At 45.4% G+C, this 26,860-nt stretch overlaps 1 protein-coding gene across 4 annotated transcripts in view; it reads right to left on the reverse strand.

The window, feature by feature from the left end:
• Positions 1-26,860, reverse strand: part of ARHGAP22 (Rho GTPase activating protein 22) — a 240,416-nt gene that overhangs the window by 142,985 nt on the left and 70,571 nt on the right. The window contains exon 1 of one of the 4 annotated variants that reach the window (XM_073353056.1): positions 11,071-11,321. The exons of the other annotated variants lie outside the window; for them this stretch is intronic. Within the exon in view, the coding sequence (XP_073209157.1) occupies positions 11,071-11,122 (52 nt within the window). The 5' untranslated portion in view covers positions 11,123-11,321. Of the gene's footprint in view, positions 1-11,070; positions 11,322-26,860 lie in introns of those variants that run through there. 4 annotated transcript variants of the gene reach the window in all.

Raw genomic sequence — 26,860 nt, forward strand, 5'->3', positions numbered from 1 at the left:
CAAAGGACTTCTCCAGTCTAATAAACCTCACCATCAGGAACTTCTTTACGGTATTAAGCCAACATAGTCCTTTATCAATTACATTCCATTAAGACTCATTCTAGTCCATCATATCACCCTAGAGCAACTCCTTTCCCTCCATAGCATTCACACCATTCAGACAGCTAGAGAGAGTTAAGTCTCCCCCACTTTAATTATCATTGTGGCAAGATAAACGTACCAGGGGTGTAATTTAGTTTGGTTGAGATTTTGTTGAGGAATATTTAGTTATTTTAATCCATCTTGATCACCAAATCTTTATTTTTTATGATAGGGCTCACCAGGGCTCAGAGTCTTCCAGACAGAAAAGGTGGCACAATCTTGGCCTTAACCTTGAGGCATAACCCCAGCCTTGTGGCTAAGGCACCTGGGACCTGGGAGACCTGGGTCCATTCCTGGCTCTGCCACAAACTGTCTAGGTCACACTGATCAAGTCACGTAGGGCTTGCCTATACCTGAAAATTAATCCAGCATAAAGCAGCGTGTGAATTTAACATGGATTAACTATTGCTGATTAACTCCTTGTGTGGATGCTCTTATTGCAGGGTCAGAGTGCTTTATTTCAAATTACCTTAAAGCAGAATAAGGCACTCTTACTCTGGAATGAGGATGTCCGTATGCGATAGAGATGGCAATTTCCTGCAAATCCTTGGGAGACCTTGAATTTAGTTTAAGTATCTTTGGGATCTATTGTTTTAAATGAATGATTTATGTATGACTGTGTCCTACTCCAGGAGGGAGGGCTACCACTGCTCCTTCAGGAACTGAAAACAGTGGGGGGGGGGTGGGATAATTGAGGCAAATCAGCCAGGTTGTAACCCACCAGACAGGTGTCACACCACCTGGAGAGGCTCACATATACTAGGTTCTCCAGAGATCAGCAGACAAAGAAAGGACTTTGGGATAAACAGCCTGAGTTTAAACTGATTCAGGCTCTGCTTTCTGATCCAGCACACACACAGGACCTTCTGTCCAGAGGGCCCGCCCAAGCCTTAGGGAAGGGTTGGAAGGACTGACACCTGCCAGCACCTGAGGTTGGAATGGGGTGATTACCGGTGACCTTATTAGCATGCTTGTAGGTTCTTTTATTGTTTTTAATATGTTTTCTCTGTCCTGCTTTCACCTTAAGAATAAACATGCTTGCTTAGAAAGAGCTGTGGGGTAACTTCTAAATACTGGCAATTAACCCGGTCATAGCCTCTGGAGAGAGCAAAGCAGAGGCGCTGGCCTTGTAGGCAGCCTGGCTTGCAGGGAAATTCACAGTGTAGGCAGGGAACTGTGCAGCCTGGTCAAAACTCACGTCAGGAGGGAGAGGGATGTGGTCTCTACCCGAGAGACGTAATGACTGAGGAGCCGTCAGCTTAGAGCAGGTGACCTTGGTAGACCACAGAGGGGGAATACAGGGGCAGTTGCCCTTCACTGTGACACCATATATGGAGTTAACCAGGAACAGCGAGTCCAGATTTTCTTCCCTTGCAAACAAGCCCTGAGTTTTTCCTGAGCCTTCCAAACTCCTAGTATAAAATGGGGACAATAGCACTTCCTTTCTCCCATCCTTTGTCTGTCTTTTCTGCTCAGACAGTAAAATCTTCAGGGCAGGTCTGTTTCTTACTATGTGTCCATGCAGTACTTGGCACAGTGGGGCTCTGATCTCAGCTGGGGCCTCTAGGAGGCTACTGTAATATAAATAATAAGCAATAATGTGATCCACACAGCATAAGATACAGCTATCCAGACAATCCCTGCCCTGGGCAGTTATTCAGTCCTTCCCAGTCAAGCCAATGACATTTAAAGACACACCAGACATATTTGGCCATAACAAACCTTCACCCCACACTCACCATGACTCTTATGAGTTTTGCCCATCCCTGTAGGCATATGCTTGGATTCAAAGAGACATCTTATTAAAAGGTTCTCCTGGATGAATAGGGCTGTGAAGGGGTTAATATTGCAATATCACTTAGCTTCTGAGAGTCCTTCCTTCCATTGCTGTGTCAAGCCCTTATCAGACTGAGTTTATCCATTTGAAATGTAAACTCCAAACAGTGTGACCCTGACTGTCCCCAAAATAAAAAAAAGGGAGTTATCTAGGGTAGGTTGATGCTAGAGTGCAAACTAAAGCAGGAGTTAGGTGTGGGGTGGGGGGTTAATTTCTATCAGGACTTCTTTCATGTAGCACAACTTTTTATATCTGTGCCCCAGAGACAAATTAATGGTAGGCAGAGATGCATCAACTCTGGAACTTCAAATTCCATAATATTAAAGTGTGTTTAACTCTAGAAATTATTTAAAGAGGTTTTGGGCCAGTAACAAAGATTAAAATGAGTACCCTTGCAGCTACATGGTCACTAGGAGCAGTGCACTCAAGTGAACAGAGCAGTGCAAGAGGACTCTAGGGACCTGGGTTCTACATTTCCCCTCTCTATGCCTCAGTTTCCCCATCTGTAAAATGGGGATAATGATACTGACCTCCCTTGTAAAGCACTCAGAGATCTACTGATGAAAAGGGCCATATAAGAGCTAGGTATTATTATATTTGGAGTAACAGTGTCATTTTGCATCTTCTGGCTCCCTAGATACCCTAGCATCTCATTTAGCTATGGGAGCAGGGGGGCTGCAGGACTAGCGGGGGGGGGGGGGGGCGGGAAGGTTGCCATATACAGACCTGTAATGTGATTGCATTTGATGTGAACACGTCCACAGAATAATCCTATTTTCAAAGGGGAGAAAAGATCTTTGTTTCAGAAAGTCTTTGCACGGCACATTTAACTGATTGATGCATTTATATTACTGTGCACCCGGGTGTGAGTTCTGACTGTAGACAATACAAGGTTTGGCTTGCACCAGCATGCCTTTAAAATCAGGACACAATTAGGAGATTTGGGTAAGTAGGCACTATATCAAAAATACAGAAAACGATAGAAAGCGATGAGAGAACAGAATCTTCACAGTTTTTTTTTAACGTTTTTATCAGAAATGATACATTCAGAAAGGGCAAGATGGTGGCACAGATACACCTCTTACCTTACCTCCATTTAGGTAACTTTCCTGCGGCAAAGGCAAGATATGGGAATAGAATGAAGAAGAAATGTCACTGCAGGTGCCTCCAAGAGCATACATGAGCCACTCTCTAGGGAGAGCCTGAAATCAGATCAGATACTAAGTCAAGTCCATGAGCTGTAACCATTTAAACAAGCCAGAGGTCATGGATTTGGTGGAAGTTATGAAGTCTTCAGGTGTTAAGTTCAGTTGTACAAGGGGTTAAACACAGAAGGCCATAAAAGGCAGTTCATCCAAGGGGCACGTAGGCTGCCTGTTTGCCAAAGGAAGCTGATGTCCAAACGTCTCAGCCAAGCCAAGCAGCTAGTGTATCCTCATTGTCCTTGCCTGATTGCTCCCACATAGCCCGCCTCCTTTTTCTCCTTCACATTGGTGCCTGCTTGTACACTGCCTGCGGCTGACTTTACTTGATCTCAGCAGCCTGCCATTGCTCTCTGCCTCATATAACACCCCTAGGGTGACTAGATAGCAAGTATGAAAAATCAGGGGACCCCCTATCCTGCTGCCACCCATGCAGCATGCCCAGAGATGCACATTTTGGGCGCAATCCTACAAGATGACCAGTGACCTTCACTACCATGGATATCAGTGACAGCTGTACTCGACCCTCTCAAAAATGTGTTTCATTTTCTGTGAAAAAAATCCAAACCCCTAAAAAGAAAAAAAATCAAAATTTTTGCAGGTGGTTTCTCTCAGAAAAACAAAAATGATGTTTCTGTTTTCTCCAACCAAAAACGGGGAAAAAGATGTTTTATATCAGAAATCCATTTTCCATTAAAAAAAAAAAAGGGTCAAAGGAAAACCTCTGACCAGCTTTCCTCAGCAAGCACCCCGCCTCAATCTTAGAATGAGCACAGAGACTGAGCAAAAGCCTGAACACATGAGCAACCATGCAATGCCTTTGTAATGATATTGGTTAATTTCCCTCCTCTTTGGTGCATAAGGGATGGAGCCCATGAAGGTTAATGGGACTTCTGTGTCCTATTGATACAGGAACAGTTTCACTTGCTTCAGGACAAAAGGACAGCGTTTGCTTTTGTGGAAACAAACAAAATCACAGATGGGATTTCCAGACTACAGTTAAAACTGCACGAATGCTTCCATGATTATATTCCTTATTAATCAGAGCTGCTCAAGTGTTTAAAAATTTAACTAAAAATTTGGAATTTCAATTAAAAAAGGGAGTGGAAATGAATTTTTCACAAAAAAATCCTGGAATTTCATCCCTTTTTGACCAGTTCTATTATTAACTACAAGGATAAAAATAATCAAAGGATGCAGGGCTAGCCACCAAGTCACTTTAGGGACTGTGCAGTCTCATCTCGGCTGCTTTAGAGTGATCCTCTTTCTAACCAATGGCCTTCCCAATTCGGGCTCAATCTAGGAATAAATTCCATGCCCCGTATTATACAGGAGGTCAAACTGGCGACCATCTGGTTCTATGCTTGTCCAGCACCTGGTCCATGACTGGAGCTCCTAGATGTCATGGTAATAGAAATAATAAATAATAATAATAATAGATGATCATAGTGTCCCTTCTAGCCTTAAAATCTACAGCCAAATTGTAGTAACTATAATTATGACAAAGACGAGGAACTGGGCTGACACTCACCAGTTCATTTGGCCCTCGGACACTGTCCCCAGGCTCTTTGATGGTAATAATCTGCTCACTGCTGACATGGAGCCTAGAGATTAATGGCTCCGCACTCCATTGCAAATTCAGCTGTTTGGCTAAGCACTGGCCTGGCAGGAAAGAGGTGTTTCCTAGCTATGATACAGCTTTTACTTCTCAGTGAGAGCATCTTAACAGGAAATGATTAATTGTGTAGTAGTTTGATCTGAAGCGGCTGGAGGACAAGATAATGGCTGCCAAGGAAGAACTTGTACAGGTAAACAAACAAATTGGTCCCTTCCCGTAAGCCATCCAGAGCCCCACAGCTGCCATTGTATATTGATTAGCTGCTGAGATGAAGGAAATCACTTTACATACCAGCGCAGGACGTGCATGCCTGCTTTAGGAAAGGTACCTGGCTGTAGGAAAGTGCTTCGGTCCTATTAAACATCAAAGGAAAACATAACACCTCCTATGAAAGAAATGAGATTTCAGTGTGACAGAGATGCATACCTACCCCATACACAGCCCAGCGGCTGACTGCCTGAACCCAAACGGCTAGAAGTGTGCTATCTTTCACCCCATGGCTCTGCACAACCTCACCATGGGGAAGCCAAAGAGTGAAATCACAGTCAGTAACCAGGCCACAGTCCCGTTTGCCAGACATATCTTTTTTTTTTGGTGGAAGACTTTTTTTTTTAAAATAAGAACTATGAAAACTGGGAAAAAAATCTGGAAAATAATGAGAAAAAAGTGAAAAGAAAAGACAGTGAGCAAGAGACTTCCCCAAGTTTGTGATTCTTAGGAACACTCCATTCTTTAACTCACAGAGGTAATATTATGAGACCCAACTCAGTGTTTGTAAAGTGCTTTGAGATCCTTGGCTGAGCTAGGTTAAATGAAGCTTAAAGTATTTATTATCAATAAATGTATTGCTAAATACCATCTTCCCTGATTTTCTTGTCTGCTCTATCACAACAGAAGCTCCCCTATTCTTTGGATGGGCAAATTAATTCTTTTAATGGCTTTCCCCGCTCAACTCTCCACATCAGATTACAGGTGGAACCCCAGCTAGCTGTAATATTTCAAATAAAACCCCAATCTCTCACTGTGCTCACTGGACTTCGGACCTTAAGCACAGGATCCAACCACAAAGCACTCAGTGGCAATCAACAGCCACTCTGACGCCAGATAAAATCTAATAGGCAAACGGCAGCTGGCTGCGAACTTGAAAGGTCTGGGCTCATGTTTGCCTGAGCTTGGAATTCGTAGTAACTAGTTCACTGGGGTTTGATTTTTATGGCAGTGAATGCACTATATATCTCTTAGCAGAGTTAACTCAAACAGAGCAAACTGATGGCCAAATTAATGGCGGCAAAAGGAATATTTGTTGATCTTCACAGTTATATTCCCCATTGGAAAGTCACTTATAGAAAAATGCTCCTGTTATAGGTTTGCAGATATTTTCCTGTAGGTGTTCTAAGGGAACAACAACTGATGTCAAAAAAATCAAGAACAAAAAAAGGAAGGGATACAATTAAATTAAAACGAATAAGCCTGGCTCAGGGGACTTGGCAAGGGGTCTGGTCACTTTCACCTACAAGATGCATGTCAGAATCTGGCCCAGGCTAGCAGGGACTGCAAGCAGCTGGAGGGTGGCCTCTCTCTCCAGTTTCATTCCAATTCCTAGCAGTCACTCTCCCTCATCCCCCCAATGTCTCTTCACCTTTACTGACAATCATGGATGGACAAGATGCCTAAGCACTGGACTGATCACTCCTCCATGGCAAGCACACGGTCTCAGTGAGCCTACTGCGTAGATGCCGCGCCACAGCCAGTGAATCTAGCACCTTTCATGAGCGTGGCAAACCCACTTGTGTAACCACTGCTGCAAATGCTGTTGGCCTTTCCTTGCCACTTATTTCTACATCTTAACTGTTCTGATGAAGATGTTGCTACTCATGCATTACCATTTCAGATTAAGTGGACTTCTTGTTACTTAGGTCTCTCTCCTGCTGATGGGTAAGACAAGCACACCACGGCTGTTTGCATGGGCTCAAATTTCTTTCTGCACTAATCTCTCCTAAAGCAATAACGTGGGGCCTTATGTTATGGCCCGGGACGTAGGCAGTCTTGCCTAGTGGTCAGGGTAAGAGTCAGGTCTAGTGGGCAGAGCAGGCGTCCAGGTTGGGGAACGAAGCCAAGGGTCAGCACCAGAGTCAACTGCCGACCATCAGAACCAGGAATCAAGCCAAAGTCAGAGCGAGGAATCAAAGCTGAGGGTCAGCGCAGAGGTAAGGTATAAAATGCCAGAGCCAAGACTCAAATTAGAGCCAGAACTGGTAACTGATGGAAGCAAGGTATAGCAGCAGGAATCGGAGGAGAAGCAAGGATCAGGAATGGTGCAGGAGTATGGTGGGAGCATAAGCAAAGGCATGGGTGAGTCAGGAATCAGGAACAGGGGTGCAGGAAGCAGGCACAAGCAGCGACCGGTGCAATCACAACAGGAAGTTACCTTGCTTCTCAGACAGCTTCCTGTGCCTCCTTTTGGATTAAATAGCCTGTTAGGACCAATCAGTGAAGCCAGGCGATCCTTCAATCAGCGCTCCAGTGGGTGGGGCCTTGGCTGAGGCTCTAGTCCTATGAGCTTCTTGGCCCAGCAGGTTTTAGCAGACATGGGGTGGAGGCCAGGATGTGGTTGGGTGTCTGGGCACTCACAGGCCTGGGTGCATGATCTGGGACACCACATCCTTGCTGATCACTCACAGACATGGAGATCTGTGATTTGGTCTCCCTCCAGGTCATAATCCACTCACCTGCCAGCCGCCCTGAGGTGCCAGGGACGGACCGAGCTGTTCTTTTTACCAAGGCTGAAACTGGCAGGATCAGCACAACAGCCCAAGGTGTGCAACCGTCAGTGCCTTGGCCACAAGCCATGCCATCTCTCCTGCATCCACCACGAGGATTGCCAGAGCCCACCAACAAACGGTGCCAGTTAAAGTGCACGGGCAAAAGGCCAGAGCAACAGCAGCACAGAGCCATGCTCTGAAACCACCCGCCAAGAGCACAAAGTCTGCCAACAGCCCTGCGCTGCAGCAGCAACAGACCCAGAGAGAACCTCCACGGAAGCTGGTGTGAGAACAGCATGGGGATCAGAACCACACACACACACACACACACACACACAAACACACACAGGCAATCTTACTTCAGTGGCACCACACCAAAGGAGAAGTTGGCTGAGATCCCAAATCCAGGCCCCAGTTCTGCAGCTGAGGCTCATCTCTAATATGGATTGAGGTGGAAAATACCCAGCCTCTCTAGCTGCCCATAAATCAGGTTGATACAGTACAAAACTTGCACCAGTCTCCAGTTTTATAAAAGCTTGTTTGTCCATAACCAATATTGGGAAAGAAATTTAACTGGGACTTTTTCCTTCCAATCAGCCTGAAAGAGAGAGTTGTTACAGTGGGAAACATTTATACTGTACTAAAAGAGGCATCACGTATACTTTCAACATAAAATAATCCGTGGCAGGCACTGCAATGGGCTAAGCTGGAAAGAAGGCCCTGCAATGTCTGTTAGTATGAGGTACTCGTATACTGTATTTTCTGGCCTCTCTGCCTGGCCAGGTGGCTCTGTAGATAAAGAACAGCCTGACTAATGCTGGACTTTCATCTCAACTGGGATAAAAGTCTGTGGTGTTGCCAAGCTTTTCAGGCTTAGTTAATGGTACAGATCTGACACAGAAACACTTGACACTTCTGAGCCTAAATGAAGTGTGCTGACTAAAATGCTCTCTCTTTAGAAAGGGTTTCCCCTTGGGCGGGGAATGATGTTGGGGGAGCGATGTGGATTAGTGTATTAATCTTCCCCTTTTCAAGACATAGAGCCAGATTCTGATTTAACTTGTACCAGTGTAAACTGGAGTAATTTAGCTAAAGTCAATGTAGTGACTCTGGATTTATACCAATATAACTGGGATCAAAGAGTTTGGACTCTGGGTTCAAGCCTCATTCAATCCAGGAATGAAATTAGTAGAACTCCAGAGCCAAAACTCAGGGTTGCTTTGATCTGGGGGTTTGGTTTGGGCCCACCTGTAGTGAGGAGAGTGATACATCTTATCGTGGGTCCTCATTTGTGAGCCTTAGCAGAAGGGATAATCAGCTTTGGAGTCATGTTAACCAAGTGTCTGTTGTCTCTGAGTTAAATTAAACAAGGCACATTTATGATCACCTTGATTTGACCCTCGCCACTTCTGAGCTCCCATCCGAGAGAGAGCCCAGGGGGACAAATTGCGCCTCATCTGGTTTGGATTAACTCCATTTCAGCGTCTGCCCCTTTCAAATGTAGCTGATTGGACAGATATCACCTCATTATTTGTTCTTCATTTAGCTTTCTTCTTGGTATCAACTTTTATTTGTTTGAATGAAGCTCATACATGCTGACTTATGACTCGTTGGAATAATAAAATTGTACGGAGTGATGGACGTATAGAAGCTACATGTTGCATTAATGCTGTACCAAACATTTTATATTTTTTTTTAAAGATCAAAATCAAATACAATCTGTTTAACACCCTACAACAGTGGTTCTCAAAGCCGGTCCGCCGCTTGTTCAGAGAAAGCCCCTGGCGGGCCGGACCGGTTTGTTTACCTGCCGCATCCACAGGTTCGGCCGATCGTGGCTCCCAGTGGCTAAGGTTCACCGCTCCAGGCCAATGGGGGCTACGGGAAGTGGCACAGGCCAAGGGACATGCTGGCCGCCCTTCCTGCAGCCCCCATTGGCCTGGAGCGGCGAACCGCGGCCAGCGGGAGCCGCGATCGGCTGAACCTGTGGACGCGGCAGGTAAACAAACTGGTCCGGTCCAGCAGGGGCTTTCCCCGAACAAACGGCAGACCGGCTTTGAGAACCACTGCCCTACAACTAAAACTGTGACCCTGAAGGCTAGAGCTCGTCAAAGAGTCTATTTTCACTTTCCAGGAAAAGTTTAAAAGAAAACGGACATTTTTTGACTATGTCAAAGATTTCCTAGAATGTTTAGGGTTTTGATCAAAAACCTGAAAAATGTTGGTTTTCGATTGTCGAAAGACATTTTTTTTTTTTGGTTGTCAAAAATGGAAAAATTTTGGTTTTTTGACAGCCTCTTCACAAATTATTTATTTTTTTCAATGAACCCACCAAAAAGATTCAGTGAAAAGTGTAATTTTCTTACAACGGTTTCTGTATTGTAAAAAAAAAAAAAAAAGCAGTTTTTCATCCCCCAAAATTTTGAGATGAAAAATGTTTGACCAACTTTGCTGACGGTTTAGTTGCCAAATCACATTGTTCTTTCCAATATGTGTTATAGTTTAATTTGAATACGGCTACAGGACCAGTCAGGACTCCTGCTTGGAGAGAGACAGAGACAGAGACAGAGAGTCCAGACTCCTCTGGCTTACCTGCACCCTGAAACTATTCCTAATCCCCTGAAGGTCTTGTTCTTCAGAAAAGAGCTAAGTCTCACAGGAAATAAATGGGAACAGATGAGAAATACAGTGCCTGACTCCCCCGGGGCAACCTTTGTAGTTTATTTGTCTAGTTTCACTTTACATTTTGGAAAAAGAAAAAAGATTGAACTGTATTTTTAATATAATTCACACCCACAGCGCTTTACCACTGCGGCTGTTTATTAACCATTTTAGAAGTGATCTCACCTTTCAAAGGATTTGATAGTCTCAGAAAATAGGGGGAAATGACCCAATTCGCCATTCCACTTTATGCTGCTAAAACCCAAGTCATATATATCCAACTTACACTAGGTTAGGTAAGATTGGACAAGTAATAAATTGGGGTGGCAAGACCCAGTTTCGACCCATTAATGATTTTACAGAACACCGATTGCATGCACTCAGAGTCCGTGAAATGTACATATTGTGCACTGATCACCGATGGACTGAAATCAAAGTGAAATAAACTGAGAGCAGCCACTGCCGCCCCCCCGCCACGCCGAGCCCCTTCAGCCAGCATCTCCTAATGTAACTGCTTGCTTTGGTTCAGAAGCTGGCGCATAGCAAGGGGCTGCCCTTGCAGCACTGCCGCTGAATAGCATTGCTCACATATCTCAGCACTGGGTAAAAGGGGGGGAACAAAAGGAACGGCTCTCGTTCTGACCGAATCAGACATCAGGACATTAAAACTGAACTTCAGAGATAGGAGCCTTTTCAATGCCAATGTGGCTTAATGAGGCCAGAAGGTAGTGCCATTCCAGAAGCAATTATACTATGCAAAATAGCAACCCATGGGGGAGGCAAAGGTGGGGGAGGAGGAGGAAGACTTGCCTCTGAAGCCTGCAGGGAGATTTTGAAAGGCAAAGTTACCTTTGGTCTCCCGAGAGCGGCCTTTCCAGTCTTTGCAGCAGCACAGCCCCATCTCAGGTGCTGCGTCTCTCCAAGCCTCACAGCCAACTGGTCATCATTATTCCCACGAGACTGCTCCCCATCACGTAGGTACCCCCAGCAGCATCCTAGGCAGCAGGTACCACAGGAGGATGCAAAGGGCCAGAGCTACATCGCTGGCCCCAAATTGAGTCTTCCCGGGCCATCGGCCGATGCTCAGACATTCTGTTCTCTCTGATCCCCCTGCACGTTTGTAACACTGCTGGCTGGACAGTTTCTCCTGCTTGTTTCCCAACTCACACCAACCCTCTAAGATGTGCAGCCCAAGCTCATTCCCTGCCAAGTCCTGCAAACATCCCAAACACAAACAGACCCTGCTAATCAATTTGAGAACTAGCAGATTGTTGCCTCGGGTCTCTGCTCCTTTATCTCCTATATTTCTGGCTGGCCACGGCGCATTTCACTGGCTCCTTTGCCTATTAAACTTCCACCGCTTATTAATTATATGCGCCCCTCTCTGAAGGAGTGAAAGGCCACGAGAGGGGGCTTTATGTGAGCAGCAGATGCCTGTTCTCTGATAGCCGGAGGGCAGCAGACAGACTCTGAATGTAAACCCTAAGTGTGCAGAAAAAGACACCAGAAAGGCCATGTAACCTCATGCAAAACGATGTCAGCAGAAGAAAGAAACGTCTCATTCCCCTGCCTTTCCCCAGATTAAAGCCTTAACAGTATATCTCTGAGACGCTCTACTGGGAAGCACCAAGGCCTGTGGAGACCTCGCTTTCTCTTAAAGGTCAGTGCCACTGTAGCAATATTCCATGGGGTTATTTAAACACCCCCTTTTAATTGCATTAACCCAGCAAAGCACCAGCCGCACAGGCGAGGCACCAGTCACATTCTGACGTTTGTTTCAGGTCAAAGGGAAAAGGTTATTAATCACACTGAGGTTTACTGACTCTGATCATTCCAGGTTTGTTTTCTAGGCCGTTCAGCTCTCAGTTTTAAAACAGGCATGGTCCCTGTTTCTTGAAGACCTGCTGCCTCGGAGAGTGTATCCCTGCTGTATGTTTGACAGCGCAATAATGCAGCTTTGTTTTGCTTTGAGCCTCTGATACACCTGGGCCCCTGTAAAAAGCTAGGGTTGAGGAGCTCAATAATAAGAGACAGCAGAGGGAGAGAAATTAGGAGGCACAAGCGAAAGATTGGAAAAGAAAGATACAGGAGAGCAGTTCTGGGGGCAGGAGGCCAAACTGCAGAATTGACGGCCTTTCAACAACAGCAATGAAGACACGTAGGGGATCAAAGAGACAGAGAGAGACTGGCTGGGGCAAGATTATGGAGGAGTTTAAAAACAAGGAACCCCATCTTGAAAAACAATTAAATCTATTCAGGACAGGCCTGATCCTGAGAGGCATACAGGACCTGTATCTCCTATTGATTTCAATAAGAGTCTCAGGTGCCTAGAAGGTCTCTAGATTGGGCTCCCAAAGCAGAAGAGATTGTCCCAAAGCACCCAGAATGAATTATAGGGTGGAAGTTTACTTGCTCTCCGACTAGTCAAGGTTCGTTTTCTAGGTGATTCAGAGGGAAGAGGTCCCTGCTGGACACACTGTTGCTATTGTTAGTGAGAGTCATCCCTAAATGCCAGCATTCTGTACTGACAAAGCACCAGGTGGTAGGAGATGCAAGTCCATCTTTTCCAAACCAACTGCTGCAAGAGAATTAGTTATTCTGTCTGTCTCTTCTTACTCGCAGAAACTACTGCAAGCCACTCTGAAATGAACTACGCTGGGAAGGCAAATCCTGTTCGGAAATGCCTTTTAGCCATCAGCATCTCTGAAACCTTTCACAAGGAGAAAAGAGAAGTCTGTGCAAAGAACATTAACAAAGCAAGAACCCGCTCGCTTCTCTGAAGCAAGATTCATTTTCTGAGCTTGCACTCCAGCCAAGGAGTGGGAGGGTGGACACACAAACCACCTGTCCACAATGCCTGGGTATTAAGCTGGCAAAATTCCCTGAGTTCAGCACAAAACCAAACCCCAAACAGTCCACAGGAAAGAGGAAGCTTTCTACTTACCGGGCTCTCTATATAACACATTTTCACTAGATCCCCCTGACTGCCAGGTCAGAGAGGAGCGGGCAGGGGTTGTGGTCAGAGCACACTGTGCACCAGCAAACACTGTCTAGCAGATGAGCCCTTGGGAGCAATTACAAGCAGGTATACTTTAAAGCAGTTTCTAGCCTCTGGCTAGCAGGTACTCAGCCTTTATGCATTTTAAGGTTTAACTATTGCTAAGTACCACATAATCTCCAAGGCAGGCTGTGGAATCCCCATCACAAGAGGTTTCTAAGAACAGGCTGGACAAACCCCTTGTCAGGGCTGGTCTAGGTTTACTTGGTCCTGCCTCAGTGCAAGGGGCTGGACTTGATCACTTCTCAAGGTCCCTGCCAGCCCAACAGTTCTATGGTTCTGTGCTCTCAGGCTGACCAATAGAGGCCGCTGTTTAGTTAAACACATTTCTCTTTTAAACAATCCAAATGTCAGTGTCACTTATTGAGAAATGCACATGCCTTAGAATGTGTTATGAATGTTTACGTTTACCAGGTGTCACTTCTTCACATTTAAATTCTAAGTACACTAAAGTGTCCCAAGGAACCTTGGGAAGCCAACAAGAAGCTTTTCTCTGTTTCTTTGTGAGCATTAAACTAAGTGGTCCCATGAGAATGCAGACAAGGTTGTCGTCGTTGGATTTCACATACAGTGACACTGTGATGCTTTTAGAATAGAAACCTTTTCAAAATACAGTCTAAATAAATACAATGCCAAGAGAAATGGGGGCGGAAGCTTCTGATGTGTTGACCACGTGGCACTTGAATGCATTTTACATTGCAGGAGTTTTAGAATGAGTATTGATTCTATGCACATAGGCAGGGATTTTCAAGAGTGCTCAGCATTGGTCTAACTCTGTTCCCACTGAAGACAATGGGAATTTTACCAATCATAGAAACATAGGGCTGGAAGGAGCCTCAAGACAGATGCTTGTCTAACCTAATCTTAAAAATCCACAATGAGGGAGATCCCACAACCTCCCTAGGTAACCAGCTCCAGGGCTGAACTATCATTATGGTTAGGGAGGTTTTTTTTCTAATGGGAGCAGAGTTAAGCCAGTGCTGAGTGCTTCTGAAATCTCACCGATAATTTATATGCCCAGGGCTTATTCAGACTCCCATATTCACACAAAACCAAGTCTCAAGATCCTCCAAATCACAGAAGCAAACTCCTCACTCTGAAAAGGTCTTTTGTAAATAAAGCTCTTTACCGTAAGAGATTTTTAAAGTGTGAGTGTATGTTTATCAAATATTGGTTGGCAAAAAGAAGAAGGAGGAGAAGGAAGAGGTGAAATGCTCAAAGAACAAAGGATTAGGAACATTTCACATCATTATAGCTGCAAAGTTATTTATTCCTACCAAATAGATTGGGGGTGAGAGGGGGAATTGCATCCAGTTTAGCTGTGAAATTTCAGTAAAATAGCTGTGGTTTGAGAGAGAAGGGGAGGTTAGAGGGAGGTTGAAAATAGCAAGCTACAGACAAATCATGTCTCTCCCTAATAACCTAAGACTCTGTATACCCAATACGCACTATGTACCCATAGGACCCTCTATATGCCCTGTTAGTATCTACAGAACCTGAAAACCCCATATACACTAGTATATCCTACATACAACAGCATGTGTATGCTGCATGTATTCTGTATACATTGTTCAGAGTAGCAGCCATGTTAGTGTGTATCCGTAAAAAGAAAAGGAGGACTTGTGGCACCTTAGAGACTAACAAATTTATTAGAGCATAAGCTTTCGTGAGTTTATGCTCTAATAAATTTGTTAGTCTCTAAGGTGCCACAAGTCCTCCTTTTCTTTTTACGTATACATTGTGCACCTCATTGACCAATTGTCATCTGACGTTTTAGAGATCACAAGATTTGCCACCTAAAACTTTAGCTGACAAGTATATTTCTTGTCAAATCCATTTGACAACCAGATATTATCTAGCAATGTAACTATGGGGTGGGGCTCAGGGCAGTAAGAAACACCTGCAGAGAGCTGACTACTTCACTCAGAAACAAGAACATCCGTGGCAACACCTCCTGCAGAAGCCAGGTCTCCAACACTCCAGAGGGAAGTCAAGACTGTTCTGTATTGGACGAAAAGCCCATTTAACATGTCTTTGGGCCTTACACATAAACATGCAGCATCGAAGTGCATTGCCTCAGCAGCCAATGAACACAACAGGGAGAGTGGAGTTGCCACCTAGAGGTGTTCATGGATGTAAAGATGACTCTGGCAACATCATCCATCAACCTATTCACACTGAGGTTAAGGAAAAGGTGTTCAGATTCTACTCCAAGGGGGACTCCAAAGCTCTCATGACAGACTTTCTCCCAGAGATGGACAAGAACTCTACTGTGTGCCCTCATGCCAGTAGCTCAATGCCTGGGAATATCCAACAGATCCAGGAGGAGGAGCCTAAAGTGATAGGTATTGCTTGTTGCTAGCCAAGGAGGAGGCCATGGTTGTTGGATCTAGCCTATCAGGAAGTCAGTCTCCCATTTTCCTTCCCCTCAGGAGGTATCTCCTCCTGCAAGGTCTGATCTTGCAACAGGAGCCAGAAAAACAGAAGCTGTGACCTCTAAGAAAAGATAACTGGAGAGTTACTCTGATGAGCTAATGAATACTTTATTAGTCAGCTGCAAAGCCTTCGCAAACAAGATGCGCAGCACAAGAAAGACAAGATTCAGTTCCCAAGGCAGGGACATCAATACTGTAATTCCTGAAAAGATTTTCCACTCAAAGAAAGGAAAATCCCAGGTAAGCACAGGACAATTTGTACTGTGGGATATATGGAGATAGTCATATCTTTCCAGCCATAGAAACCAAATGCTCTCTGGTAATGAAGTTGTTTGATGAGACTCCACGTGCATCAGTTTTCCCATATGTAAAATGGGGATAATGATACTGACATCTGTCATAAAGCATTTGGAGATGTAAGGATGGAAAGTGCTATAGAAGAGCTAAGTAATATTCTCATCATGTTCAATTAAAGATGACCATTATTCTGCATAATATTAGTGGGAATCACTCAAACTGGCTTGGGATTGCCATAGTGTTTAATATTTTGGCCTTTTAAAGGTATATTAACTGTATATCTTTCTCTTGAACTGCAGTTACCAACTTGGACTTTAGGCCAAGATTTTCAAAAGCTGATTTCAACTCCTGAGTAAGTGAGCTTATTTTCAAAAGAGCCAAGCACTTAGCAGCTCCCATTAAAGGCAGTTGCTGCTGCTGGGTGCACAGCATTTTTGAAAAACCAGCTGACATATTTAGGAGCCTAAGGGCTTGTCTACACTAGAAAGATCAGTGTAACATACGCGGATGTATCTTACGCACTGATTACGTGTGTTTACTCTGTTGTGGTTGCATTGGTACGAGCTACCTTTTATTTGAGCCATCACTTTAGGCTCCTACTTCTGAGAATCCTGGCTTACAGCTTTGTTTGTTTGTTTGTTTGTTTGTTTGTTTGTTTGTTTGTTTGTTTGTTTGTTTGAGGGCAGGGGAGGAGAGGACAGGAGAGAGGGAGGGGTTTGTTCATTCATTTTGCAGTTTTATTGCTATTTCCTGAGCCTTATGGTGGACCATTGGCTACAACCTTAATAATGGAGACTGGTGCCTCTAAAACAATAATCATTGATAACTTTGCTTAATTAAAACTCTTTTCAAAAGTGGCCCATGCATGAATTTCCAACAGGACCTAATGAGATGGAAAGTTTGGAGGGTCAGTAACAAGCTGCTTTTGGCTGGAGTGACAGGTCCCAGTCTCAGGTCAATGGAGCATATGGGGAGCTGTCCGATCACATGGCACTTGATCTTCCTCCTTGTTTCCATCTCAGAGAAACAGAACGGATGGGAGGGAGCTGGCTGCAGGCTGCCCACTCAGCCATTCCATGAAGAGCAGGCACTCAGGGGGAAACTGACTAAAGCTCTGCTCTCCTACTTGCATTCTGGGGATGCTAGGATCATGCGGTTATGGTTGCTGCTATTTCCCTGCCGCAGCTCAATTCTGGATTTTATGATTTGTTGGTTTTTGTTAGAGGCTGTTTTAGCAGCGTTTACTTTCCATTTCCTAAAGTGGAGACAAATGCCCCCCAAATGATCCTGCTGCGTGCTTTTCACAATGCCCATATGTGCCATCGCTCTGGCTGCTGGGAAAACGCTCCCCTTTTTCATTTTAAACACTGCTGCTGTGTTTACAGTTTCTTTCTTTTTGTTTTCAAATCCTTCTTCAAGGACAGAATTTGGTTGGATAGTGATCAGTGTCAGTGTCACTGTACATCCCTAAAGGAAAACAAAATCAACTGTAGGCCCCAGACAGAACAGCAAGAGACATGAGCCAATCTGCCAGCTACTTTACAGCAGGTACATATCGAGAAAACTAGCCATCAGGCTTCTACGATGTCTGTACTGGGAATTAAAGCAGGAATGAGTTAACATTGACACAAGTTTTTCCAGATAAAAAGCAAGGGGTCTGCTTCAGATGATTTACATAGGTATTTATACCATGCTATACACCACAGTATCTGAGCACCTAGGTGGTCTCTTCAAAAGCTAACCACCTAGGAATCTAGAGGTGATTAAACTCTCTCGTTTGCTCAAAAGTTAGAGGGAGTTAGACAGCCTGTCACAGGGTGAGCTGGCCCTTTATGGGCAGTTGGGCTCAGTCTGGATTTGCCCACTTCTCAGGTGATGGGACTAAAAGGCTGGGGCATGTTACGGTCACATGACCTGTGGGGGCATGTTACGGTCACATGACCTGTGGGGGCGACCCTATATAAGAGAAACCTGTGGATGAGCCAGACAGAGCTAAGGTGGGCTGTAAAGGACTGTGACTCACTGTGGGGAGGCCTGTATGGAGGGTAAAGCCCTGGAAGATTGGCCTTTGCTCCAGCAGAGGAGAGTTAATACAACAGTATCGGGGGGAGGGGAGGGGATAGAATTGGCTGGGAAGAATGTAGGCTGAGGCAATGGATGTGCCCAATGCTGCACCTGGTAAGCTGCTGCTACAGGCCTCAATGAACACAATGCCTCCTTGCCCATGAGATCTAGTCTGCAGAGGAAACTTAATCCTAGCTTCTGACCTTCCTGCCTCAGCCAGCTGTAGAGTTATAGTAATTATCTGGAGATGTGTGCACGTCCTCTAAAGGGACATAGTAAAGCCCACTGAATGCATCTTAAAGCACAAAGAAAGCAGCACCCTGAGTAATGCCCAGGGGAGAGGAGCAAGGAAAAGAGACAGTACTGGGATGGAACAGAATCCTTTGGGTGAAACTGAAAGGATGAAGATCCTACTGTGGATAAGGAACACAGGCCTACGTTGGTGTTGGGTGGTACCCAGCTTGAGTCACCTTCATTTTCAAGAGGACAGGGCAGGGTGCTCAGCGCTTTCTGAAATTCAAGCACCCTCAAGATGTCAACTGGGCACCCAAAATAGCAAATCACTTCCTAAAACATAGACACCTCTGTGAATTTGCTCTCATTTTCTGTGATGGTGAAAAGTGCTGGAGAAAAAACCTTGAAAACCAATGGTCTCTATCTATCCAAAGGCAAGGGATAGCACTGTCAGTATCAGTGCAAGCAAAGGACTGTGGACACTTTTTACAGAGTTATGGATGGGATAACATGCTCTTGCTCGAGATTACTGAGGTGGCCACAAGTGGGTTCCTGATACTATCCAAACTCAGAAGGTACACCTGATGTGATATGGCATTGTAACATCGAGCAGATTCAAGATTTACCCCCAAAACAAAGACACCGTCTGTACCTGCTCTGGTTGATCTGAATTCTGAAGTTCAGGACACTGCAGGTCCATTGATTACTAGCATGAAGGAACCAGAACATGAATTGTCATCTGAAGCATCTGCTCAAGGGTCTACTCCAAAACCCGAGAGGTGTTACCCTGTGCACCAAAGAAAACCACCTGAGCAACTCAGTCTGGAGTTGAAATAGTTGATAGTTAAGGCTGACGGGTGATACAGAGGCAGAATAATCCTCTCACTCTGTCTGAAGTGCTCAGATGCTATATTCTGACCTCCTTAGTTACACTGGCAATTTATAATGTTAGGTTAGACATGTTGGGGGCTGGGGTAGCACCTCAATAAGGAGGGAGGACTGTAATTGTGTGTGTTCTCTGCCTGATCACTAGAGGGCACCTGTAGATATCAAGAGCCCTAGTAGTGGAGCAATAGAGAGAGTGTCAGAGCAAGAAGCAATGCAGCAGCTGAATAAAACAAGCAAGCTACTTAGCTCTCTGTCCATGTATTAGCTACTAGTCAAGATGGTCAGTGACGCAACCCCATGCTCTGGGTGTCCCAAAGCTCCTACTGCTAGAAGCTGGGACTGGATGACAGGGGATGGATCTCTTGATAATTGTACTGTTCTGTTCTTCACTATGAAGCATCTGGTACCGGCTACTGTCGGAAGACAGGATACTGGGCTAGTTGGACCATGGTCTGACCCAGTACAGCCCGTCTTAATTGGCAGGTTCCTGGTTCCAGAGGTAACAAATCTAACAACCGGGGGTGGGAGGGGCAGGCACACCACTGCTATCCCTGCACCCAAAGGCCCTTTGCTCCTGGAGCACTGCCCATCTGAGGATCTCAAGTGCTGCACAGGCCTGAGGAAATCCACCCGCCCCCTGGGCCTACAGGCCATACAGGAAAAACCAAATTCATTCATGTCAGCTCCTGATCCCTTGATCCCCTCCTGATCCCCAACATCACCCAACTTGCAACTCCTGTATTGCCAGTTACTCCCTCTGTGATACCTTCATGGATCTCAAACAGGCTCATACTAATAATGTTCAGGAGAGAGAATTGCTTATGCCAAAGAAATATCTTGAACATGGCGCCATCTACCATCTTCACAGCTGTTACATGTTTGGGTCACAATGCTGGCAATAAGGTGTGGGTGTTTCTGTTGCTGCACTGGGTGTGGCCATCAGCAAAAACTGATGAGCAATCAAGACTTCTTGTCATAAATATAAAGGGAAGGGTAAACCCCTTTGAAATCCCTCCTAGCCAGGGGAAAGCTCCTCTCACCTGTAAAGGGTTAAGAAGCTAAAGGTAACCTCGCTGGCACCTGACCAAAATGACCAATGAGGAGACAAGATACTTTCAAAAGCTGGGAGGAGGGAGAGAAACAAAGGGTCTGTGGCTGTCGGTATGCTGGTCTTTACCGGGGATAGATCAGGAATGGAGCCTTAGAACTTTTAGTAAGTAATCTAGCTAGGTATGTGTTAGATTATGATTTCTTTAAATGGCTGAGAAAAGAATTGTGCTGAATAGAATAACTATTTGTGTCTGTGTATCTTTTTTGTAACTTAAGGTTTTGCCTAGAGGGGTTCTCTATGTTTTTGAATCTAATTACCCTTTAAGATATCTACCATCCTGATTTTACAGGGGGGATTTCTTTATTTCTATTTACTTCTATTTTTTATTAAAAGTCTTCTTGTAAAAAACTGAATGCTTTTTCATTGTTCTCAGATCCAAGGGTTTGGGTCTGTGGTCACCTATGCAAATTGGTGAGGCTTTTTATCCAACATTTCCCAGGAAAGGGGGGGTGCAAGTGTTGGGAGGATTGTTCATTGTTCTTAAGATCCAAGGGTCTGGGTCTGTAGTCACCTAGGCAAATTGGTGAGGCTTTTTACCAAACCTTGTCCAGGAAGTGGGGTGCAAGGTTTTGGGAAGTATTTTTGGGGGAAGGACGTGTCCAAACAGCTCTTCCCCAGTAACCAGTATTCGTTTGGTGGTGGTAGCGGCCAGTCCAAGGACAACGGGTGTAATATTTTGTACCTTGGGGAAGTTTTGACCTAAGCTGGTAAAGATAAGCTTAGGAGGTTTTTCATGCAGGTCCCCACATCTGTACCCTAGAGTTCAGAGTGGGGGAGGAACCTTGACACCTCTGAATCCACGGGGACAGAAACAAGGGCTGTACAAACCCCATTGAACTCTGGTTTGTTCACCAGAAATAAGAAGGAACAGAGTTTGCACGAGAAAGTTTGTTCTCATGAGATTTTCTGCTAGGCTTTGCAGGCCCAAACAGGGTGACCAGATAGAAAGTGTGAAAAATCAGGACAGGAGGATGGGGGGAGGGGAATAGGTGCTTATATAAGACAAAGCCCAGAATATGGGACTGCCCCTATAAAACTGGGACATCTGGTCACCCTAGGTCCAAATGACACAGACACGGTTCTACAAACCTAAATGCTCCACTCTTAGCACCCAGGGTCTGTCTACTTGAGAGATTTTTGCACTGATGTAACTTGACTGGCAGATAAAACTACACCATTGTAACTAGACTGGTGCAACTCCATGTAAATGCCCTGCATTGGTGTCAAACGTACATCACTGCAATAGTACAGGGGGCCTGTATCTTCACAGGAACTTTGCATTAGTGTCGCTACATTGGTGCAGGGGTCCCTAGTGCAGACAGGCCCTTGACAATCTACCAGTTTCGCAGCAGCCACAGGTTGGCCATGTTAAAAGCACAGCTCAGATCCTGGGGAGGCCAACAAGGGTTGCAAGATTGTCTGTCATTGCAAGGAAGGCAGGTTCTCTTTTTACCAACCCTATTAGCCTAACCTCCCAGACCTTCTCCTGTAATGTAGGACTCTCCCACTTTCAAAGCTCTTATCTCCATTAGCCCCCACTTATTTTTTTTCCCCAGACGCATTTAGCGTCAGACACCTGGTGCTTTAAAAGCAAAAACAGAGCTTACGAACTGGGCTTGAGTTCAGCATGATATAGAGCCTGCCTGGTACTAGGTGCGGGTGCAGTTATCAACATCTTAAGTGGATTGCAATTAGATCAGCTCTGGTTTATGGATGTCAAGCACACTATAATCCTACATTTACAAAGCAATCTGTCTACGCTGGCTGGGATTCAAGTCAGCCGTTGAAAGAATGTGCATGCCGGGAGGGGGTGGGGGTCGGGGGGTTCTGCACCTGCCAAGAAAATGGGGATGGAGGAAGGATGCTTCGGGGAAAGTAAATGTTTAGAGCTGGTTAAAAATACAAGTTACAATTAGCATGACCTGAACTCTAGTTTCTTTACGGAAAAAGCTATGTTCCTATCACCCCTAAAGGGTCTCGAAGGAAATAAGGAAAGCTGCACTTCTTACAAACATGCTACAGTAACAGGGCTTGAGTCTGATCAGTTATTTTATCACTGTTTATTTGTATTACAATAGCACACTGAGTGATCTCGACCAGGTTGGGGTCCTGTTGTGCTCAGTGCTGTACAGACGAACTGTAACCCATAACCCCTTCCGCCAAAAGCTTACAGCAGCAAATCTTGTGCAACTCCACTGAAGTTTACACCAGTCATTCTCCACAGAAGCTGCTGCATGCTGAGCTCTTTTGAAATACTGCAGGTAAACACACAGGCATGAAACGAATGTATGTGCTTAACTTTATTCATAGATTTTTTTTTAAGCCCAGAAGGGACCACGCTGATCATCCGCTGTGGAGCACAGGCCAGAGAATATCACCCAGTGATTCCTGCCTCAAGCCAAGATTTTGTGGCTGAGCTAGTGCATACGTTACTTCAACACTTAAGTTAACAGGTTGCAAAATATGAATTACACTTACATCACCAGGACCACGCAGGAGGATAAAGTTAATCACATCTGCTGAATGAGACCCTTAAACACCACTAAAATGAATGGAAATTGAGCAGCCAAGACCCATCAGCACTTTGGAAACATCAGCTCTACCTAACGGGCACTTTAGAAACACATAGCAAAAGTTAATGAAAGCCTTTAAAATTCTGTTTCCAAAACAACAGTTCTGTTGCATGACGTAAACACTTAAAAGAAAAATACAAATCCGAAATGTTCTGCCCAACGCTGCATGCCACATCTTTGTCAATCTCTCCCCTGTCTTGTTTAGAAAGCCTGGTGCAAGCTGGTGCCCACTGATAGCACAGTAGCATTTCTGGAGAATTTCAGATGCAAACACAAGGAGGGCTTTGCGTGGGAGATCCCTGCAGCTGTTTGACAGTGGGCCAGCTGCCACTTCAAACTGGCTTTAGTAGATCGTTCAGAAAGAAACAGGTTCATAAACACACCGGATAGTAGTTTACCAATTAGAATTCCTTCTAGGTGTCAGAGTGGCACATTATCAGCTCTGCCTGCCCCCCTCCCTCCCACACACCTTTGGTGCTTTCTTTCTCCTACCTTCATGCCAAAGAATGACTCCCAGCTGATATTTTCAAGTCAGTATATTTTACTGAGCAGTTAAGCTGCCAGCACTAACAGGCACTCCAACTGCACCAGAAACATCACTGTAGCTTTCTGGATTTTTTCCCCCCTTAAATAAGTACCTTGAAACATTTAACTTGTTGGAGCAGAGTTTCCTTCACTAGCATTATGAGGAACAAAATGCCTGGTCTATGTTTGATCTGCATGCCGTCAGGAAGGGCTCCAGCAGCAAGAAGTCAGTGTAAATAGCCATGTAGTCATGGGAGACACTGCGTGGGCATGTGGCAAGCCATACAAGGTATATATCCTAAGGCTCTGGCGTGTCTTTACTAGCCTAAGCAGTGCCTCACCATGCACACTGCTATTTATACGGGTGCTAAAGGTTGTGCAGTGTATGTACTCTACACGCTGCTGTATGTGTAGACTGTGACAGTTTGGGTCACAGAAACACCCTTGGGACTGCCACCTGATGTGCTGGGACTACCTCTGAGCCCGTTTTCCCTGGCAGCTTGGGACTTCAGTACCTTGCCTTGTTGAGACAGAGACACTAGCCTGCTACAAACACAGGCCCAGGTCCAAACCACGTCCCCCAAAAGCTGCAGACTAACTGAAAACAGCTTAAGAAGTGCTCCTGTCTCCAACACCCAGATACCAAATTCCCAATGGGATCCAAACCCCAAATAAATTCATTTTACTCTGTATAAAGCTTATACAGGGTAAACTCATAAATTGTTCACCCTCTATAACACTAATGGAAGTTTTTTTCTTCCATTTTGGTACCCCCCAAAAATCAAAAAACAAACCATTTTTTGTCAGATTTTGTGGGCAGGTCCTCAAACTAAAACAATCAATGATTCACTCAGTTCTGGCATAGACTCACTCCTGCAGAAGGTTCTAGGTCAGGGGACATGAACCTTATTTGTATTGTGAGTGCGCCTAGAAGAACCAATCGCGGACCAGGACCCCATTGCGCTATGCGTCATACATACTGTATGTCACACATACCCAAAGATTTGACAATCTCAGTATAAAACAGGGGAGTGTGGGAAACAGCCTAATCATTGTTGAGTGTTTTATAGTCACCACAGCAAAAAAGCATTTGGGAATCATTTCGGTTTAGGCCTATTCCTAGTAATGGACAGTACAAACAGATGATCTGTGCCCCAAAGGGCTTGCAGTCTGATGGCTGAAAATACTGAACTTATGTTAAATAGTTTTTATTTTGAAAACAAATGGCAGTGGGTAATTAATGCCTGTTGTTAGCCACTCCACAGATTGTTTCCACTAATGCACTGGGAAGTCTGTTGGGTGGACTATTTATGTGTCTGGCAGAAATCAAATGTTTGTTTCACCCAGAGAGAGCAGCTGTGACTTTTCCTTCCCTGGTTAAATTTGGTTCTCCCTTCTAAACATACTCCTGCACCTAGAGTAATGGTGAAGAGTTACTGTAACAGCAGTCTGGAGGTCACCTATGAAAACTACTGAGTATAAAAGTAAGAGATTAATTCATCTGAGCTCAGCTGAAATTGAATGAGCTATTGGAGGGGAAGTATGCCACAGAAACTCATGGTGTGTCTATGGCCCTGTGATGGGGCAGACTGGCCCCGCACTGGGACTGAGGGGGTTAACCCTTCCCTGCTGGCAGAGGAAGCCATGCCCCTGATGCTCTTCTGGGCATGCTCCAACAGGGAGTCAAGTATAAAAGCCTGCAGAGCTGCTCAGTCAGGGCTGGTGGTTGAGGATGGAGGAAGCCTAGTGGAGGCTCCAGCCCAGGAGCAGTGGTGACTTGTGCAGGATGGAGATGAGGGATCTGGAAGTGGGACCACAGACTGGTAGCTGTTGGAACCCTAGGGAGCGCTGGGGAACCTGAAGACCCTGATGCCACAGGGACTGTTATGTTTGGAGAACTGGTAGGAAGTGACTCAGGGAAGGGAGTGGTATTTCCCACCACTCTGAAGGCAGTGTGTTGTGGTAGGATTCCCCTCTGACCTGGGGTGGATCACACAGTCAATGACAGGGCCCTGGGTTGGAGCCTGGTGAAGGTGGGTGGGCCTGGGGTCTCTAACCCCCCCACCTTTTTTGTGATGACAGTTCACTGACCCCTCCCTTACCTCAAAGGAGATAAATGAACTCTGGGCTGCACTATCCTACAAGGGGAAGAGGACTTAGAGGGACTCTGGCCCTTGGGCCATGCTGCTTTAGGACTCCAGCTGCTGGGCCATGCTATCCCACCAGGGGAAGAGAGTTTTGGGAGACTTGGGCCATACTGCTTTAGGAGTGCACTATAGGGACTCTGGCCACTAGACTGTGCTATCCCACCAGGGGAAGAAGATTTAGAAGGACTCTGGCCATTGGGCCATACAGCCCTGACTACCAGAGAGGTGGTAGAACTGGTGTAGGAGGTGGGGTTAACACCCCACTCCCTGGAATCAAAGGGTTTTGATGAGGTACAAAACCCACCCCAGGCCCTGATTACCATGATATCTGAGAGCCTTAATGTGTTTACTCTCACAGCAACCCTGTGAGGTGGAGCATTATCCCCATTGTAGAGCGAGGCAACTGAGGCACAGAGACTATGGGCTTGTCTGCATGGGGAAATTGACCAACATGACTACAGCTGTATAATTCCAGAATAAGTGTGTACTTGGGGAGTTACATCACTATAGTGATGCCAGAAGACAAGCCCAAATATAGACTTTTAAAGGTATGCAGGCGTTGCTGTACTCAGCATTGCAAGGACTCTCTGATTTAGGAGCTCACCTCCCATTGCCAAAAGGAACTTAGGCTCTTAAAGGCCTAAATCCCCTCTGAAAATAATTCAGGCTCCTAAATCAGTAAGGTGTTGCAACACTGAGAACAGCAATGCCTAAATACTTGTTAAAATCTGGGCTTAAATGACTTACCCAAGGTCCCACAGGAAGTCTGTGATGAAGCCGGAGTTTGTACCTAATCTCACAACTCCTCGGCTAGTGCCCTAACCACTCATCCACCCCACCTGGGTGGGAGGTCTAAATGCGCTTAGTGTTGGCCTAATGCTGCTCCAGTTGAAAGGTGTGGGAGCTTTACCAATAGGAGCAGTTAGACCATTGTGGAGGAGCACTCTTAAAGTGGGAATCGGAAGGATGCATCACAAGGCAGGGCCAACTGTGACGGCTGATTTACCAAGAGGGCAGGACTCAGCTCCTTAGGGCATATGGGGGGCAGCTGACTTCAAAAAACTAATCCTTTCACGGGTACCCCTGGGAATTGCTTGAAGATATGCGACCCAAGCATACATTTAAACAGTCTATTTGTCTCTCCTCCAAGTTATCCTCCTAGAGTGAGGAGCTGGGATATCTATGCAGGGTGTCTGGCTTACAGAGGGTGGAGGCCAACCTGTCTGGGAATAGGAGGGAACCTAGCCACCCAGAGCAGAGGACAAGACACACAAGGGCGGGACAGCGACACCAGACTACAGACTCTT

The sequence above is a fragment of the Lepidochelys kempii genome, chromosome 7, assembly GCF_965140285.1.
Source record: "Lepidochelys kempii isolate rLepKem1 chromosome 7, rLepKem1.hap1, whole genome shotgun sequence".
Lineage (NCBI taxonomy): Eukaryota > Metazoa > Chordata > Testudines > Cheloniidae > Lepidochelys > Lepidochelys kempii.